At 46.1% G+C, this 17795-nt stretch overlaps 2 protein-coding genes across 2 annotated transcripts; one reads left to right on the top strand and one right to left on the bottom strand.

The window, feature by feature from the left end:
- The first annotated feature begins 5479 nt into the window (after nucleotides 1-5479).
- Nucleotides 5480-9307, top strand: snf8 (SNF8 subunit of ESCRT-II). The gene is made up of 8 exons (XM_018726198.1): nucleotides 5480-5722; nucleotides 6195-6245; nucleotides 6718-6856; nucleotides 7096-7200; nucleotides 7474-7546; nucleotides 7878-8019; nucleotides 8126-8200; nucleotides 8393-9307. Exons 1-8 carry the CDS (start codon nucleotides 5669-5671, stop codon nucleotides 8528-8530), a joined length of 777 nt encoding a protein of 258 aa, XP_018581714.1. The 5' UTR covers nucleotides 5480-5668; the 3' UTR covers nucleotides 8531-9307.
- Nucleotides 9308-11120: 1813 nt separating this feature from the next.
- ube2z (ubiquitin-conjugating enzyme E2Z) lies at nucleotides 11121-16823 on the bottom strand. Its single transcript, XM_018726111.2, has 7 exons — nucleotides 16236-16823; nucleotides 14503-14575; nucleotides 14068-14255; nucleotides 13371-13482; nucleotides 13119-13231; nucleotides 12499-12589; nucleotides 11121-12030 (listed from the first exon to the last, which is right to left on the bottom strand). The coding sequence occupies exons 1-7, from the start codon at nucleotides 16568-16570 to the stop codon at nucleotides 11854-11856; spliced, it is 1089 nt and encodes a 362-aa protein (XP_018581627.2). The 5' UTR covers nucleotides 16571-16823; the 3' UTR covers nucleotides 11121-11853.
- Nucleotides 16824-17795: the final 972 nt, after the last annotated feature.

The raw sequence follows: 17795 nt of genomic DNA, 5'->3' as shown, positions 1-17795 counted from the left end.
TCTGGGTGTTCTCAGTTCACCACTGTAAGTAAAAACTCTTAAACTGCAACCAAAACTTGTAAAAAATGTTCTGAAAACTAAATTCTGCTCTGTGAAAAATTACTCAGCAACTTCAAATATTTAAAAAGTTTCACGTCCCCAAATTCAAAATGGATTTAATTAATGTAATGTATTTTAAAATATTTAAAAAAATTGTTGTTTGATCGACAGGGAAAATTTCTATAAAAAAATCAGATATACTTTAAATGATAAACAACGTGGTAGATCTAGGCATGCTTTCTTTTGTATTATATTATTATGCTTATATTAATTTGAAGAGAAAGTAAAGATAAAAACAGTTAACGATTTAACGTCGGCTCTCCTTAAATTAGTTCCTGTAATGATTATCTGAAAAATCGACATTTACTATGTCAATATTTACTAAAATAATTCGTTTAAAACACACTTTGTGGCATGCATAGACATTAAAATAAGGCATTTCCAAATCTAAAAACCATAAGGTTTGTAACAAAATAAATTATGCGAATTAGTATTGGAAATCTATTCTCACTTTTAATGAACTATGTTCGATTTAATATAGTTTGAAATCAGTATTAATAAGCTCCACTGTAAGACTTTAATTATTAACCAGATCACCATCTTTCTGAATATGTCCGAGATACTTTCCTGACATTTTTAGAAGATTCAGTATGTATATAATATAAAACTATTAAATAACTGCACCCGTGTAAAATGATTTAACGAACTTTATACGTTTATTCGAAATTATTTGAATCTCTTTCGATTAAACTTTTTATAGTTTACAAGTCGTTTTCAGATTACTGAAACGGAACGAAACACTTTTAATCACAAAATCTTTACGCAAAACAGTTTAATTCCAAGTTAAATTGAAGAGAACTGAAAAAACACACCATAATAAAAGGATTATTTTCGTGTTTTGTACTTTCATTTGTAACAAACGAAAAGTAATGACTAATGATTCAATTAAATGACAGATATTTTTCTTTTCTTTTGGAAATGCTTAAGGCACTCTGCGGTCAATTTGTACCTGTCAGGTGTAGTAAAGCAATCTGGAAAACAATGATACACTCCAGTGAGCCACCGGCCGGGATAGCGCTCCACGAGGTCCTCAGAAAGTCTCCCATTAATGACTAAAAATGAGCCATTAGCTCCGCTTTTACCGTAAGACCACAGAGCCCCCCTCCCCCCTCCGCGCACACCTGCGCAGGTATGAGAGAAAGACTCGTACAATCGACAGACTGCGGTTGTCAGGTTGCAGAGACGGACGCGAGAGCAGCGGAACACACAGAAACGGGCTACACTCCGCCTATGACCCATTTCGCGCTTTATCTCCGTTGTACGAACACGTACGTATCTCACAGGACGGGGCTGCATGATATCCGTGCAAAGCCCCGCTAAAACAACCCGGCAACTAATTGCGGCTTATATTTGCCCTGCGCAGGCTGTGCGATGAAATGTTGCGTTAAAAACAGGTCCGCTGTGTGCGAGCGAGCTCATTACGAGCCCTAATTGAGCGTCACTAAAGTGTTTTCCTCCCCACCATCTCCGCCAAGATAAGAGCTACGGCTCCCTCGGGCTATAAAAAGCGCAAATCTCACCCTGGCCAGAAAACGGCCGAAGATCTCCAGCGAGAGGCTAAGCAGGGTACGGCGTTTACACTGGTAAGACGTGATGAACGTGCGGCATTTTCGGCAAAACCAGAAACTGGCGGCGCTTGGTGGCGGGTTGCCGCGCTGCTGGTTCCGTCACAGCTGCCTTTCCTCATGTAAATAATATGGCGTGTGAGAGCTCCTTAGACTGAAAGAAAACGCTGCCGTGCCTTGCGTGTCCTCACCTGCTCCTTCACGTCCTCACCTGTTCCTTCACATCCTCCACTGTTCCTTCAGGTCCTCACCTGCTCCTTCACGTCCTCACCTGTTCCTTCAGATCCTCACCTGTTCCTTCAGGTCCTCACCTGCTTCTTCAGGTCCTCACCTGCTCCTTCAGATCTTCACCTGTTCCTTCAGGTCCTCACCTGCTCCTTCATGTCCTCACCTGTTCCTTCAGGTCCTCACCCGCTCCTTCCGGTGCTCACCTCCACCACATTGCAATTTAATTTCCCAGGACCCGCAGGATGAATGCAGTGGTGTGCGTGCTGCTCTTCTCCATCCCGGGGGGTTTGCTCGTGCCATCGGTCAGGGGAACCTCTTGGGAGAGCAGGTGAGCCTCAGGTTACACTACAGTACAGTACAGTGTTTCTTCAGCACTTACCCCTAACCATAACCCATAGCACTGTTCCTTCTCTGTGGCGCTTCATCAGAACAGCAACGTAACTTACTCTCCGAAAGATATAGGCTAAGAAGAAAGAACAACAATTTTTGTTACCTCAGTTTTTTTACAGAAAAAACTTTTCATTTTCATGAATTTCACAGAAATTGGTTAATATTATCAATAAGATTTTTCTAATCTAATTTTTATATCCTAAATTTAATGACTGAACCGTAAAGTCGTACTGTGGTGCAAGCACTTGGTGAGTATTTGAGAGGATTTCTCTACCCACATCTTGTCCATATGGTAACAGAACAATTTTTCATGAGTTTTTATGTTTATTTGCTTAAAGAGGCAGTTCAGTCCAGTTCCCTCACAGCACCGCACAACCTAATGTGTCTTTGTGGACAGTTTGACAGGGAATGGAAGACAAAGCCATGAGCGCCGCTATGCTGAGTCGACCATCGCCAGTGACATGAGCAAGATTGCGGACTCCATGTTGCAGAAGAACTTTGTGAAATTTCTGCTCACTCAGCAGGATAAAAAGAGCAAGTGAGTTGGGGGGTGGAGCAATGTGATTAATGCACTGTTTTGTTAATGGAGTGTAAGAGGAAGAACTGCCTTTGGGGCATAATAATGGCAAAGCTGGTAGAATACTGGTTACATTTACATTTACATTTACGTTTATTCACTTAGCAGATACTTTTCTCCAAAGCGACTTACAATGGATACTATGTAGTCTTACCAGCCCTGGTTAGAGCTGCTGTCTTTGGGTCGAAAGGTTGCAGGTTCAAAAGTTAAGTGTCAGCTAAATGAATAAATGTAAATTGAAGCCACTTTGCCATCCATCCCTCCTTGACAGGCTCCATGATCCTGATATTAAAAATATGACACAGTGTTTTTATTGAAATTGCTATGTAGTCACCTGTCCTGAGTTGTCTGGCCATCAGGAGGTTTTACCAGAGTGTGTGGTGAATGGAAATGGTCAGAATAAAAGGGAAGAGCAGGTACTGACGCACGCAGTAGGGCAGGGGGACAAGGGGATGGAAATGAAGAGGGGAAGTGGAGAAACGGACGCAGCAAAAAAACTTGAAGCACAATGTGAGGAAACCAGAAGAACAGTGAGCCGCAGTTCAGGGGGGGTCACAGGATGATTGGAGCATCGCGGTTAAAGCCGAGGAGGGAAAAGTCTGGGAAATGGATGGGCTGGACGGTGAAGGCAGTGAGAGTGACCGTTTCTCCACAGGTCTGTGGACACATCTGAGGAGCTGGACATTCCCTTCATTTGGAATCTGCTGCAAGAGAGACTCGGCCAGCTGGTCCACAGCAAGGGCAAGTAAGTGCTGTCCTCAAGTGAGTGTGCAACTGAACTGGTGAAGTACAGCATTCACACACAGCATGCATGAAGTCAGAGCGTAAGATCACTGTTGTCTTCGTCCCAAAACTAAATTGCATTAAAGAGTGATGTACTTAAGATACAGAGGACTGACATGTGGAATCTTTTGCTGTGTAAGACTGTTGAGGGCTTTCCTCAGTGTTTACTGTCTCTGTGCCCCACAGGAGCCTGTGATTTGCTGCGGAATGCTACTGCTCCACGGGAAGAGCCAACAGTACCATAGTGAAGCCAACTGTAGGGGTGAAACGCTGTACATTAACAGTATGGAAGAACTGCGGTGTCACAGGTCTACAGACCACGTGAAACAAGTGAACTAATTTTGTGTTTTGAGTAAATGCACATAGAAACAAAATGTTTAAAATGAACTTAATGACAGCAGGATTTTTTCCATGAAAACATCTTTCTGAGTAATATTTTTCACTGCCTTGGGATTATATTGGCTGATATGCATGAATAATAAAGAAAATATTGGAAAAACGACTAAATTGTATGTATTATTGCATTGTGGATTATGATGTATATTATATTGTGCAAATGCAAACATCTGATGATAGGGTTTGTATCAGAATAGTAAGATAATATAATAATAGATAAACACTAGAATAATATAATAGTTTCCTGAAAAATAAACGTATTATTATTATTATTATATAACTCGGGTATTTTTCACAAAAATGACGGCGTGTATAATTATCTGCCTCGAAGTGAACTGGACTAAGACGTGAATTTCTGCCCTCAAAGAGTTAAAAAGGAGTTTTAAATGGCCAAAGCTTGTTGCTAAAACATTTTTATTAAATCAAGTTTCGACAATCTGTAATTAAGATTTATGAAGGAATTTGTAATTTAGAGGATTTCTACAAAATTTAATTTTTGCCATAACATATGTTTAACCCAATAAATATCGGTCTTAAATTCAAATAGTGAGGAGTATATATTCTCATTATGTATGTAATCAGGGTATATTTCGGTTTTACAAGAGGTCTGATCCTTAAAGAAGCCAGAAAGAGTGAGTGTGAGGCGTATGACACACTTTTCTTCAAAAGATACCACATATAAAACAACATATACATTTCAGCTTTTTGTTCTTTCATATTTCTTTGACCTCTTAGTCCAACTTATACTTTTCTATTTCCGTTTTAAATTTTGTTTAACATTATTTAATTTCCTAAAAAACTCCTAACTGGCACAACAGCGTCCGTTTTCTTCTAGAAACCAAAAGTCATATTGCAGTGGGCACTAAATCATATATACTCTCAAGATATTTTTTGCAACTTTACTTATTAAATATTCCTTAAATATAAAAATGGCCTTTGAAGAAATCAATTCAAGGTTTTTTAGATTTTGTTTTTCCCCCATTCTATTCGGATACATTTTATGTACAAATCAAGCTTTCAAACAAAAGGAGAGGGCAACCGAAAAACTGAAAAAAATAGAATATAAAACGGAATTTTAAAGAGATTGTAAATGAAATTTCAATTTACTAGACGTCAAATTTCGTCATCGGTTTAGAATTGTTAACATTAATTAAAATTAAGGCTTAAGATGATCCGATCTCACTCTAACGGCAAAGCTATTTTTAAAAGCGCTGCATTTATTAAACACATGTCCCGGACAAAAATGTTACTTTGCTTAAAATGTGCAATGGACGGGTGCGGATTCAAATCGGCAGCATATTTTGCCACAAGACTTCTGCCAAGAGCGAAAAAAGGTAAAAGAAGATGAAATAACCATATTGGCCACAAGGGGGCGCCATCAAAAACAGCGGCCGGTTGGAGGCGCACAGAACCGGAAGCCCCCACAAAACAGGAAGTGGATGGCGCGGAAGGAGGAAGCGGCTTCACGCCTTGTTTACGGGACATAATTTGAGAGAAGAGCTCAGAGGTATGAAACCCGTGGCGAAATATTATTTAAAAAAATTGGCGTGAAGTAAAGGAGCAGTGAAGAAACAGTGTCGTTGCGACTTGCGGACGTACGACTGTGCAGCGGAACCTTCGCTTCGCCATCATGCACCGCCGGGGAGTGGGTGCCGGTGCCATCGCCAAGAAGAAGCTAGCAGAGGTACTTAGTAATGTTGTTGTTCTCAGTCATACTGGCCTGCTGCAGTGCTCTCTTCTGTAAACACACTTTCTGCAAACTTTTCTTCCAGCCAACAAAGTTGTTCTGCAAATTTACAGCAGGTGGCGCAGTGGTTAAGGTCAAGGAATCTTGAACAGGGTGCTCTCCCCAGATCAGTGTAGTAAATATTCTACATAATAGGTCAAGTGATCCAGGTCGCACTGAGTTAAACCTTCAGGTACGGTGCAAATGAACATTTCCTATGTGTTTATTTTGGCATAACTGTCTGCACATAAACTTGGGGTCACGGTGGTGTTGTCGGGTTAGGCTCCGGCTCACCGTGACCCCGTTCAGCATAAGTGGTTTAAGCTAGTGTGTGTGTGTGTGTCTGCACATTTGTTAGTCAGTCTGGAGACTCACTCCTGTCATTGACACTAACCTAAGATGATGGACACGTTTTGTTCAAATTTTTCAGGCCAAGTATAAAGAAAGAGGCACAGTCCTTGCAGAAGACCAGATCATACAGGTAGGTCTTTATGTCCAGCAATATGTAATATATACACACACAAAACATTTACAAGCAATTCTGGGGGTTAAAGAACACCATGAGGAAAAATATGAATATGCTGGGTGAGGCGAGAGCGATCTGTTGGTGAGTAATTGGATGAGTAGTTAGCGACACACTGAGTCCCAGTAAGGTGCTGAGGTTATGGACACACATACAGACTACAGATTGTATTGTATGAGTGTGACATAGAGAGAACAAAAGATCAATATTAAACTTTTCATGTGTACACATAACTGCTGGTTCACACTGTACTTAACAGATTTCCTGAACCGTGATATACTGCTTTAGAATTACCAGCTTTAGCATGATGTGTTCTTTAGGATTTAAGCTTTACATATGTACTCATGGAAAGTGCAATTTAGTACAACTAAAAAGCAAATGGGAAAATGTCTAGTAGCACTCGTGTGTGTGTGTGTGTGTTGCTCTCTAGATGTCCAAACAGCTGGAAACCTTCAAAACTCACCTGGAGGAGTTTGCCAGTAAGCATAAGCAGGAGATCCGGAAGAACTCACAGTTCCGTGTGCAGTTCCAGGAAATGTGTGCCACCATTGGCGTGGACCCACTAGCCTGTAAGACATCTATTCCTGTGTGTTTGTGTGATTGTTCACAATGGATGTCAAAATCAGAATTCCACATTAATGTGCAATTTTCATATTATAGCAGGATTAATTCAGACTTAACACCAATTCAGTAGGATTTCAATGTTTTGAGTGAAAACATTCAGCACACTCTTCATCCAGCTGCATTGCAAGAGAAATATGAACTGATATTTGATGTATTTAGATGAATATTTATGTGCCTCTGACAGCTGGGAAGGGCTTCTGGTCCGAGATGCTCGGTGTGGGAGATTTCTACTATGAGCTGGGCGTGCAGATTATAGAGGTGTGCCTTGCCTTGAAGCACAGAAATGGAGGTGAGCTCTTTGCTTGACCTGTATTTGTTTAGTTTATGTATAATGAACAAAAAAGATTTATCTTAATGAATCTTGGCAGTGCTTGGTTTTTCAGTGTTTCAGTGCAATTTAAATAATTTATTACTTATTGATCAGGCACGATCTTCAGATTTTAAGAAATGGGCACACTGGCCTGGTCAACCTGTCCATAGAGCAGGACGGATGTAGACATGACAGGGCATATAGAGCTGCATCTGTGTGATAACGGTTGTGCTCTGTTGGGTTCTACTGCAGGACTGATAACTCTCGATGAGCTGCACCAGCGAGTGTTGAAGGGAAGGGGAAAGTTTGCTCAGGATGTCAGTCAGTGAGTACCACACGTTCATTGCTTTCATTAATGGCACCTTGGGGTGGGGAATACAGTTCCTTTAAGACAACTGGGTGTGATGTGTCAAGTAATAGCCAAGGTAGCGGGATCATGGCGGGGGGTTCAGAGTGCTGTCTCCTTCAGTGGCACACAGATCAGGAGCACAGGGATGTTGGGAACTGAAAGTCCTGCATTAAAGTTGTAGAGCTTTAAATGCCACCGTTACAGTATTCCATGTGAAGGTACTTTCAGAAGCACACTGATGAACTGAGAGAGATGACGAGCACTCATGCTTATGCACGCAAAACCGATGACAGCCATTTGCACACAGAGATGACCTGGTTCGGGCGATCAAGAAGCTGAAGGCCATGGGAAACGGTTTTGGAATGATTCCTGTTGGAGGCTCTTACCTGGTGCAGTCTGTCCCGGCTGAACTGAACATGGACCACACTGTGGTGCTGCAGCTGGCTGAGGTAAAACATATGTGATGGCAGGTGCTGTTTAGAGCACAGTACAGTATGCGCTCAGAGGTGCGGTGGGAACCAGCAGCACTGGGTCAGCTGTTCTTTTCTCCTACAGAAGAAGGGCTACGTCACAGTGGGCGAGATTAAGGAAAGCCTCAAGTGGGAGCGGGAACGGGCTGGTCATGTGCTGGTGAGTGTTAGTGTGTATCTGCATGTGGGTGGGGCAGCAGGAGATGCTCTGAGGAGGATGATCTTGGAGAGCAAGGCATTATAGGGGAAGAAGGAGGCATGGGTGACAACGTGAAGGGACCGGTAGAGCTGAGCTACACAGAGTGGTTTACTGGCACTCATGTGACCCCATATGATGCTGTACTCTTCCTAGGAACACCTGCTGAAGGAGGGCCTCGCCTGGCTGGACACACAGGCCTACGGAGATCCTCAGTACTGGCTGCCAGCCCTTTTCTCCGAGCTCTCTGCTCGGGACATAACGCCAGATGAGGCCAGTCAGATGGTGCCTTGAAGAGGAGCCTCTTTGCTGCCTGCGGAGGGATTTTACTTGCTGTCAAAGCAGGGAGCATGATAATTTTGTGCTGCAAGGTTTGTTTACACTGAGTGAATGATAAACAACATGTGGGTGTCCACAGGCGAAAGAAGAAACAATAATGACTGTGTTATGTTATGGTTGAGCTCCAACCACCTCTATGCTTATCCTACTGTGAGCCCTGAGCAACTGGGATATCAAACATGACCTTTTTTTTTTTTTACTGAACAAAGTGCTGGCATTAAATATATATACATCAGAAAATGCAAAAGTGGTGGTGCTTATGCAAAAACATTCCCCACCATAATTTACTTTTTTATTGAACTGATTTTTATAGGTCCTGGTGGTCTGGAGTTCATCCCGGGAGCATTGAGCTCTGTTTTTAAGCCTAAATTTATTTTATGGTCAAATAGTGTACTACCGTAACTCTGTGTGAAAAGCACAGGCACTGTTTATTTTTCCTCCTGCATTTATTTCTACTTTGCAAAGCATTGTAGCACTTGTTCTTTCCAGCACACACACACTGCTATGCGTTTGTAAAGCAGCACAAAAGAAATGCACCAGAGACGGTACAGGCTGTATCACATCTGGAAAATGCTGGAAAGGTCTAGAGTGACACAGCTGGACTTGTCCCAGGCTCCCAACTGACATGGGACATTTCACATCAGGTTATGTCTGTTTGTAAAGCACTCATCCAAGGGTCCACTGTGTGACTCACTGTATGAAATTAAAGATTAAATACATCTGTGTACTGCATGACATTAAGTGTGATTATTCCATAATGTAACACTAAAAATAATTTATAGTCCCAAGATGGAAAACACATATAGGATTAGGATTTGTAGCACTTCGCTTTAAAAGCTACTGGACTGCAGTAAATAAAAACAAGCAATATTTTAACTACAGGTAGTTTTAAACGTTGGAGCAGCAAACAGTAGTGTTAGAGAGCAACGTGTGTACGGTTACACACAATATGGACTTTACACCCCATATGAAATGGGAAACCACAGTTTAAAACAGTCTTTTACCTTGTCAGTCTTTTAGGCTAGTACAATAAGCACAGCACGAAGCATACGTGAGTTCCTGAAGCAGGAGAACTGGACGGATGTGAACGGACAGCAGCTATGGTATTCCCTCATGAACACAACTGTGTGCTCAGCCAGAAGCAGTGTAATAACACAGTACAACAGGGTCTTACTGTATATGCTCTCACATACAGCACTGTGGTCTGTTGTATCATTTTTATCATCTTTTATGTATTCCAGCAGAAGTGAGCGCCGGCCTGTGAGGATATTAACCAAACAAGGGATTAAGAGTCCCATTGACCCAGTGATAGAAACTGCTCTGCTGAGCCCATTGGCCGAGTAAGGAAACGTGGGGGCGGCGGGGAGCTCGCTACTTTTCAGCACTTTATGCGCAAAGAGAAAAATAAGGGTACAGGCCTAAGAGTGTGTCAACCTCCTGGAAACAAGTTTTTACTTTCTCTGTGTGTCCTTGCGCAGCGGGTATGGCTTGTGCCTGCTCTGGTGGGTCTGGGTTCAAGTCCCGCTTTGGGGGCCTTGTGAGGGACTAGGGTCCCGTCCTGGCTGTGTCCCCTCCCCCTCCAGCCTTGCGCCCTCTGTTATCAGGTTAGGCTACAGCTTGCCATGACCCTGCTCGGGACAAGTGGGTTCCGTCAATGAGTGTTTATGTCCCATGACCATTTCAACCATGTAACAGTGGGAAACTCAGAGGAAGACCCGCAGGAGTGCCAGTTAGATCATTCAGTCATGTGTTGGTGAGTAAAACTAATAGGCCAAGGGTGGTGCTTTTACTAAAACAAAGGGCCCCGATTCCACTTTGTCTCTCGTGAAAAATGGAGCCATGTTGGTGGCCCACTGCTGGGATGCCCTTCCCGGAAGCCCTGTGTCCCAGTGAGCTTCTCCCATGCTGTACATACCTTCTCAGGGACAGGCAGGAGCCCGGTACAACCTATATGGCGACATTCAGGAGCCGATGTCCACGTCCCCCACTAACAGGAACCTGTCTTGGAGTCAAAGCATGGAGAGACAGTCGTTTCCCCAGCAGCTTCTCTGCACGGAAGCCAACCTGGCCATCAAACTGGAGAATAAAAAACCAGGATGTTGCCTCTGGTCTGAAGAGCTCACACATCGCGATGGAGAAAGGGGGCAACGGCCTGGCATGGACAGGAGGAAGTGGGCAAATGGTGTCTCAATGCCCTACTGGACCCATGTACTGAAGGTAAAAAGGAAGTGTATTCAGTACTTTGGTCACCTGCTGTCAGTGAGATGCTTTGCACTTCAGGTATTTAAAAAAAAAAAAAAAAAAAAAAAGGGCGGTACCATGTTCAGAAACAGAACGAGGATGACATCTGGAACCATAGGCAGGAAGCACAGTGGCCCTCACAAACCGAACGCACGGGATGAAGCTGTGCTGCGAGAGCTTCCTGTCCAAGCAAATGTAACCATGAGGGGCTGAGCAGGATCTTGGTTTTGCATTTACACATTTTTACCACCATTTACACCACTAACTGGGCAGAGGGGTGACAAACCAAGACGCTGCAAGTATCAAGAGTTTTTTTTTTTTTTTTATCAAATCAGTTTTTAAAACAGGAATTTTAACAAGAATCATTCAGGCACCACCTCTTTTACTATATTTCCATACACACACACACACACACACACACACACATTGCTATGCCATTATTTGATTTGTGATTCCATTTAATTTACAGCACTTTACCCTCTGACTCAAACCGGTTACAAATGGTCAGTTCCTACGCAGAAATAGAGGCAGAAGGGTGCGGAGACGCAAGAGGGACGTCTGTGGACAAGGAGCTGAAGACAGACCACATGCTACTGGGGACAACGGCCTTTTTAATCCAAGTCGAACGCTTCGAGCTGCTCGCGCTCCTTCTCCGTTACCATGGAGCTGAAAGCAGTGCACGGAGAAGAGCAGCTCCAGCACCGGAGGCCACAGAGCAGAGTGAGAAGAGGCCACAGAACATCTGGCATCTCCACAGCACCCAAGTAGTCCCCAGCTGGACAAAGTGCCGCAAAAGGTGCGAGTGAGACGAGCGGACAGAGCAGGCACCGAACGAAAAGAGACAAATCGAACAAGTGAGGCTCACGCAGGGCTGCAGCGGCGAGTGTCCACGTCTGCCCATTCCCCGCAAGCCGATGACCCCCAACCTGTGGCTCCGCCTTTGTTAGAGCGTCCGTAAAGGTGAAGAAAAGTGTCTTGACTCAGCGCAAAGAGCTCCGAATGGGGTGGGGGAGGGAGTGGGGGAAGAGTTAGAAGAGTTAGAGCTTGGCGCTGCCCTGGCTGTCGGGGTCCGTGCCCGATGAGCTGGTGTCCGAGTCCGTGTCGGCGTCGTTCTCCTCCAGCTGGCACTTCTCTCGCACCCGCTGCTGGATGGCCTGCAGTCGCACCAGGAGGCTCTGGTAGTCAAAGTGGCCTCGTTTCTCTCCAAATGGGTCCTAAGGCACAAACACATTATAGCGGTGGGGGGGCGGTCGGTGACACAGCTCCACGCCCGAGTCCCGGAGACGAGCGACACCGTGTGCTCAGGCTGCTCAAACCATCGCCTACAGCATTCCTGCGTCTTTACTCCACATTTACTGCATTGTGGAGAACAAACCCATAAGCAGGGGTGGAATCACATACATGCGTTTACTACATACGTATGGTGGACATGCTGCCTGTCACACCACTGCAAGGATTACATGAAGCACATTGAGGTTAAATGACTGCATTACGTGCTCAAGTGAACAGCGTGTCGTATGAGTGTCGGGTGTGCGTTTCCTCTAGGAGTTACTGCAGTTATCACTGTGAGGGATGAGTGCAGTGCAGTGCAGTGCTGCCTGGGTCTGTGTTTAACACGCCACCAAAGCGGAGCATCTGAGACCCGGTCTTTAACACACGCTCAAACCACAGCGCACCACTACCTGCATGGTTTGTCCCTGAAGATGCAGGCGCTCCTTACAGACGCCCTCGTAAAAGTCGTAGTATTCCAGGAAAGACTTCTCCATCACACTCCTGTAAGGACAGACATGTGTGTCACGTGTCAAAGCACATGTCTGTACTAAGGGGCAGGTGTCTTGTGAGCCTTGATGCCCTCACAGCATACGTTGTATACACGCACAAACAATTAGAGCCACACAGTGTCACTGAAAATGTCGGGCTGACATCTCTCAAGAAGGAGCTCTTATTGAAATCCACACAAACACACACATTTTCTGAACCGCTTGTCCCATACAGGGTCGCGGGGAGCCAGAGCCTAACCCGGCAACTCAGGGCGTAGGGCTGGAGGGGGAGGGGACACACCCAGGACGGGACGCCAGTCCGTCGCAAGGCACCCCAAGCAGGACCCGAACCCCAGACCCAGCGGAGAGCAGGACCCGGTCCAACCCACTGCACCACCGCGCCCCCCTCTTATTGAAAGCAAACAGCTCAAAAACAGCCTTTTATTTGGCCAAATGGCTAAAAGACATACTGCATCTGGAAGCAGTGCCTTAACCGTAATCCCTACCATAACCTTAACCCCCAGGCCCGAGGCAGGACTTACGAGAGCGCTTCCGGACACGGGCACTTCCCATCCAGCATGTCGCACACGGCCACACGCATCGTTTCGTGGCGGATACACTCGTTGTAGTTCTTGCTGTCCCCTGGGTGCCTCTCCTGGAATAAACGCACAGACACGCGCAGGTTCAACAAGTGTGCAAAATCGAACGGGTTCAAGAGCAACGAGTGAGTGAGAGAAAGACCATAACAAGCCCCAGCACACTGCTCCGGTGTGGCACTAGCCAGGTTAGCACACCTGCTCGAACCCGGGCTCGTTGTGGTACGGGTTCTCTGTCATCAGAGACTGGATGGAAATGAGCACGGAGGAGATGCTTTGGGCTGGGCTCCATGCGGGGCCCGTCCAGGTCCTGCAGAACCACACAAAAAAAGAAAAAAAAAAAAAAAAAGTAGGTGTTACAGTAAACTCATTTAGTCATGAAATGAACTTTTCCTGGTTAAAAGTGTCACCAACAGTAATTAACGTTTCTTTAATCTATACTTTTAGTGATTCTGTTCAGCTTCACTGCACTTTTCCAGTGTGGGACAACAAAGAGGATCCAGGTGACAGGCACCACACATGTCTATAAGCTCCTCCCACACTGTGAGAGACACTGGTGGCTCAGAGAGAAAACATTTAAAACTAGGCTGCAGATCACCAACAGGACAAATGCTGAGTAAGTGGCGCCAAGTGCACTTCGAATCATGGCAACCGGTCGAGTGGCTTTCGTGGTAAAGCAGGATACGGGAGTGGTTTACCAAGGCCTTCTTCCCACACATCTCTCTGGACTGTGGGGGACACGAAAACTCCCCACACCCTGAGCCCGATTTGAACCGATACTCGGGCATCTCGGGGCACCAGCACTACCTGCTGTGCCACCTGCCTGTTCAACACAAGAGCTCACAGACTCTTCGGTCCATTGTGACCCGATATTATTATTATGGATTTGACTCACCCCAAGATGCTGAGGCACACTTTGCCGTTGCGATAGAAGTTTGGGTTGAAGCGCACAGTGTTGTTGCCCGTGGTGATCAGTTTAACCCGTGGAGGATGGATCGGGTAGTCAGGCGGGCAGCGGAACAGGAACAGGAAGAAGCCCCCTTCGTAGGGGGTGTCGAAGGGGCCCGTGATCATTGCATGGATCTGGTCAAAATGTAAACAGCGCACATGCCACTTAACACAGCGCAAGCAAAGAGTTACGCTGGAAAGTAAGGTCAACAGAGCGGAAGCAGAGCGTTACGCAGCACCGCACACTCCAAACACAGCCAGAATCACTTCCGCGCTCGGTGCCAGGCTGGCGACACGTTACCAGTTGGAAAATGAGCGTGTCATCACACAAGACGATCCTCGCACACCCTCGAAGGCCGTGGAACACTGAACACAAGTTTACCTTTGTCATGTCGTGAGGATCAGGGACCACGAACATGCCTGGAGGGGGCTCCTTGTAAATGGACATTATATCCCTGTAGAAAACATGACATATACTGCTGGGTTATTTAACATTTTTTACTAGAAGTCACCAGTGTCCTCTGCTCCCCACCATGATGCTATGTCACACCTAACAGTATAATCCATAGCCACGATGACCGATGTGACGCAATCCAAGGACTGAACAACATGCAAACATATTTGAACTTTCATCTGGTTGCTGGGGACGCGTTTGATTCTGTTTGCTCTCTTTAAGATATGAGAAAAATAAATATGCAAATGAAAACTGACAATATATGTGATGTACCGCACAAATCCCACCTTCCACAGGTGGCGAGGGGGACACACACACACCAAGAGGAAAGAGCAAACTGATACGCCACTGATGTGGAAAAGGTGCCACATGCAGAGCATCAACTGCATTTCATATTCATCTTTACACTTCCTGTCTAATTGGGCCTCTATGTGATCCATTCCTACTCTTAGTTATTTTACTGATTTACTTGTAAGCTATAATTGATTTAATAAGTAAGAGTAATTTAGGGCACTGTATGTGAAGTACTTTAGCACCGAGAATGAATCGCATCTTCAAGTGTTACAGAAAGAGCTGAACTGTAAATGATGTTTACGTGTAACCTGCTCTGTGAGGTCCCATTTTTTATTACATTTGACATCAAGGGTGTACTGTTACTTTAAGTGAGAGTTCCATCTCGCTTAGTGGGTGGGAATCACAGCTTCATACTCTGCATACCAGCAGTATTAAATTTAAAAAATAAAAAAAAAAAAAAAAAACCACTTCAGCACATTTTAGCTCGTGTGACAAATTTTGAGCCGAGATGCATCAGTTCTCAGGGCAAGTGACAGAACAACAGCCCGTCCGACGTTGAGACGTTGCAACGTGCCACATCTTCGAAACAGGGTATACCACGGTGCCAGGCATTGGGGACCCTCAGAAACACGCTGTACTGGCCTTTCGGGTTCTGTATGAAGCCAGAGAGACGTGAAGGTGCGTTCACAGGTGAGTGAGCACCATGGGGACGGCCACTGGACTTGAGGAAACTGTGTGAAGGGCACAACCTGATGCCATATGGGAAGGCCAAAGGCTGCTGGGTCCAGTCCCAAAATGGGCCTTGCAGTCGAACCCATGATCAAGCGGACAGGCTGAGTCATACAGCTGTACGCGGGTACAGCTTTTACTAGACGCTTTATAATAAAGGAGCGGACAATTGTTTAATTTTCTTCCGCAAGAAAAATTAACATTTGACCCGCACAACAACGCAGAGGAATTCTGCAACTTTTTTAGCTCGCGCTACGACGTCATAACAACACCTACGAGATTTTACCTTCAGCCCTGTTTAATAATGTATTGTGGACATAAAATATATGCAGTTCCTCCTCCTCCTCGTGCTTCTCTTGTGACCCAGTGCTGCTTGTGGAAGGAAAGAGGCGCTTCAGAGCGAAGCGATCACTCACTCATTATAAGGCGACAACGAATCATGTCTCTAATAATAATAAGAACCAAAGTACTTTGAGCGGAAGCTGGACTTTACGTCTTACGAACATTACCACCGCTCGGTCCCGCTTCTCCCGCTGGAGGTGCTACACACTGTTTTACCGTGTTCCACCGCGCACAGAGACAGACACTGGTTACCGCGAGGCGGACGCGGCTCGACGCGGCTCGGTCCGGTCCCGCACCTCTTGATGCGGAGAATGCACTGTTGCGACGGCTTCTCGCTGTCCCAGTCGGCGCTCAGACTCGGGTCCCAGAACGTGGACTGGATGTGCGAGAGGAGCCCCGCGCCAGCCATGCCCAGGGCCGCGCCGCTCACAGCTGGGGGCGCGTTCGGGGACGTCAGGATGGCCGTGTCGGCCACGGGGGCGAGCGCCGGCTCCCCCACGCTCAAGCCCGTCTCCGCGGCGGTGGCGGGGGGCGGCGAGGCCGGACTCTCCGCGCTCGGGTCGGCGGACAGCGGGGGCTCGCTGACCTGGGCCGCTCCGCTGGGGGCCTCCGCGGCGGCGCTCTCCGCCATTGTGACGCCTGGTCGCGGCGCACGGGGAACGGAAGGACAGGTCCCGCGGCGCTCCCGCTTGTCCGCTCGGCGAAATGGGAACCCGACGAGTTCTTCTCAGAGGAAGCAACATGGGAAGCAGTTTGACATGGTCAAAAATCCACTCGAGTCGCACAAGTGCGTTCGCTCACAAACCAGCGTTACTTTCTCTTTCTGTGCCTTTTTTACCCCAGCGTTCACTTCCTCCTCCCGGAGCAACGGCGCCCCCCAGCGGCGAACAGTGGGAGTGCGGCGACGTGCGGGCTCTTTAAAGCGACATTGCAGCTCGTTCGCTTTTTCGCGCGTTCCTGCGTATTTATAGGCGAGGTGACGTAACATCATGAAAATAATAATTGCTGTTATCTAAATCAGTACAGTCGACACAAACTCAAAGTTTGCCCGCACGAAAGATTCGTTTCGCGCCACTCACGCGCTTTAACCCGAAGTGACGTAATTATTATTATTATCCTGATACCGAAGGGGATTTTTAATCCGAAGTGGTTTATAATACACTGCACGACCTACTGTCACGCACCAATCTATATAGTACAGCTATGCACCCTCCCGTCACCCCACCCACACACACACACACGGGGCAATTTAGTCACCAGTCCACTTGAAACACATGTCTTTGGAGTGTGGGAGGAAACCAGAGCACCTGGAGGAAACTTACAGAAATACAAAGAGAACATACAAACTCCACAAAGGCTGAGCCCGATTCAAACCATGTCAGAACCCACAGCCCAGTTGCACTAGGCCCTGTGCTGTTTGTCGAGGATCAGTTTCACTACAGTGCCCCCCTCCTGCTGGAACTGGAATTACTGTACCAACACTGGAATGCATCTGTAATGTTCAAACTGTGGAACTGAAACACACACACACACGCACATTTTCAGAACCGCTCGTCCCATACGGGGCCGCGGAGAACCGGAGCCTACCTGGTAACACAGGGCGAAGACCAGAGGGGGAGGGGAAATACCCAGGATGGGACGCCAGTCCGCTGCAAGGCACCCCAAGTGGGACTCGAACCCCAGACCCACCAGAGATGGACTGTGGTCCAGCCCCCTGCACCACCGCAAATATTTCTAGTCAGTTTTTATAAATTCAGTTCTCTGCTAAACCAGTTTTTAAATAACAGATTACATGTATGAAAAAAATGTTAATTTTGCTTTAATATTGAGCACACTGTAGCACAGACATTGTTTTT

Source organism: Scleropages formosus, chromosome 21 (assembly GCF_900964775.1).
Source record: "Scleropages formosus chromosome 21, fSclFor1.1, whole genome shotgun sequence".
Lineage (NCBI taxonomy): Eukaryota > Metazoa > Chordata > Actinopteri > Osteoglossiformes > Osteoglossidae > Scleropages > Scleropages formosus.
Note: the sequence above shows the minus strand (reverse complement) of the source record. Positions and strands in the feature narration are given on the sequence as shown.

Excerpts from the sequence above, each read along its gene's own strand:
- snf8 (XM_018726198.1), top strand. The coding sequence starts at position 5,669 with ATGCACCGCCGGGGAGTGGGTGCCGGTGCCATCGCCAAGAAGAAGCTA. Across the intron at positions 7,201-7,473 it reads CTTGAAGCACAGAAATGGAG|GACTGATAACTCTCGATGAG; the intron begins GTGAGCTCTTTG and ends GTTCTACTGCAG. Across the intron at positions 8,201-8,392 it reads AACGGGCTGGTCATGTGCTG|GAACACCTGCTGAAGGAGGG; the intron begins GTGAGTGTTAGT and ends TACTCTTCCTAG.
- ube2z (XM_018726111.2), bottom strand. The coding sequence starts at position 16,570 with ATGGCGGAGAGCGCCGCCGCGGAGGCCCCCAGCGGAGCGGCCCAGGTC. Across the intron at positions 14,576-16,235 it reads TGCATTCTCCGCATCAAGAG|GGATATAATGTCCATTTACA; the intron begins GTGCGGGACCGG and ends TGTTTTCTACAG. Across the intron at positions 12,031-12,498 it reads TTCAGGGACAAACCATGCAG|GACCCATTTGGAGAGAAACG; the intron begins GTAGTGGTGCGC and ends TTTGTGCCTTAG.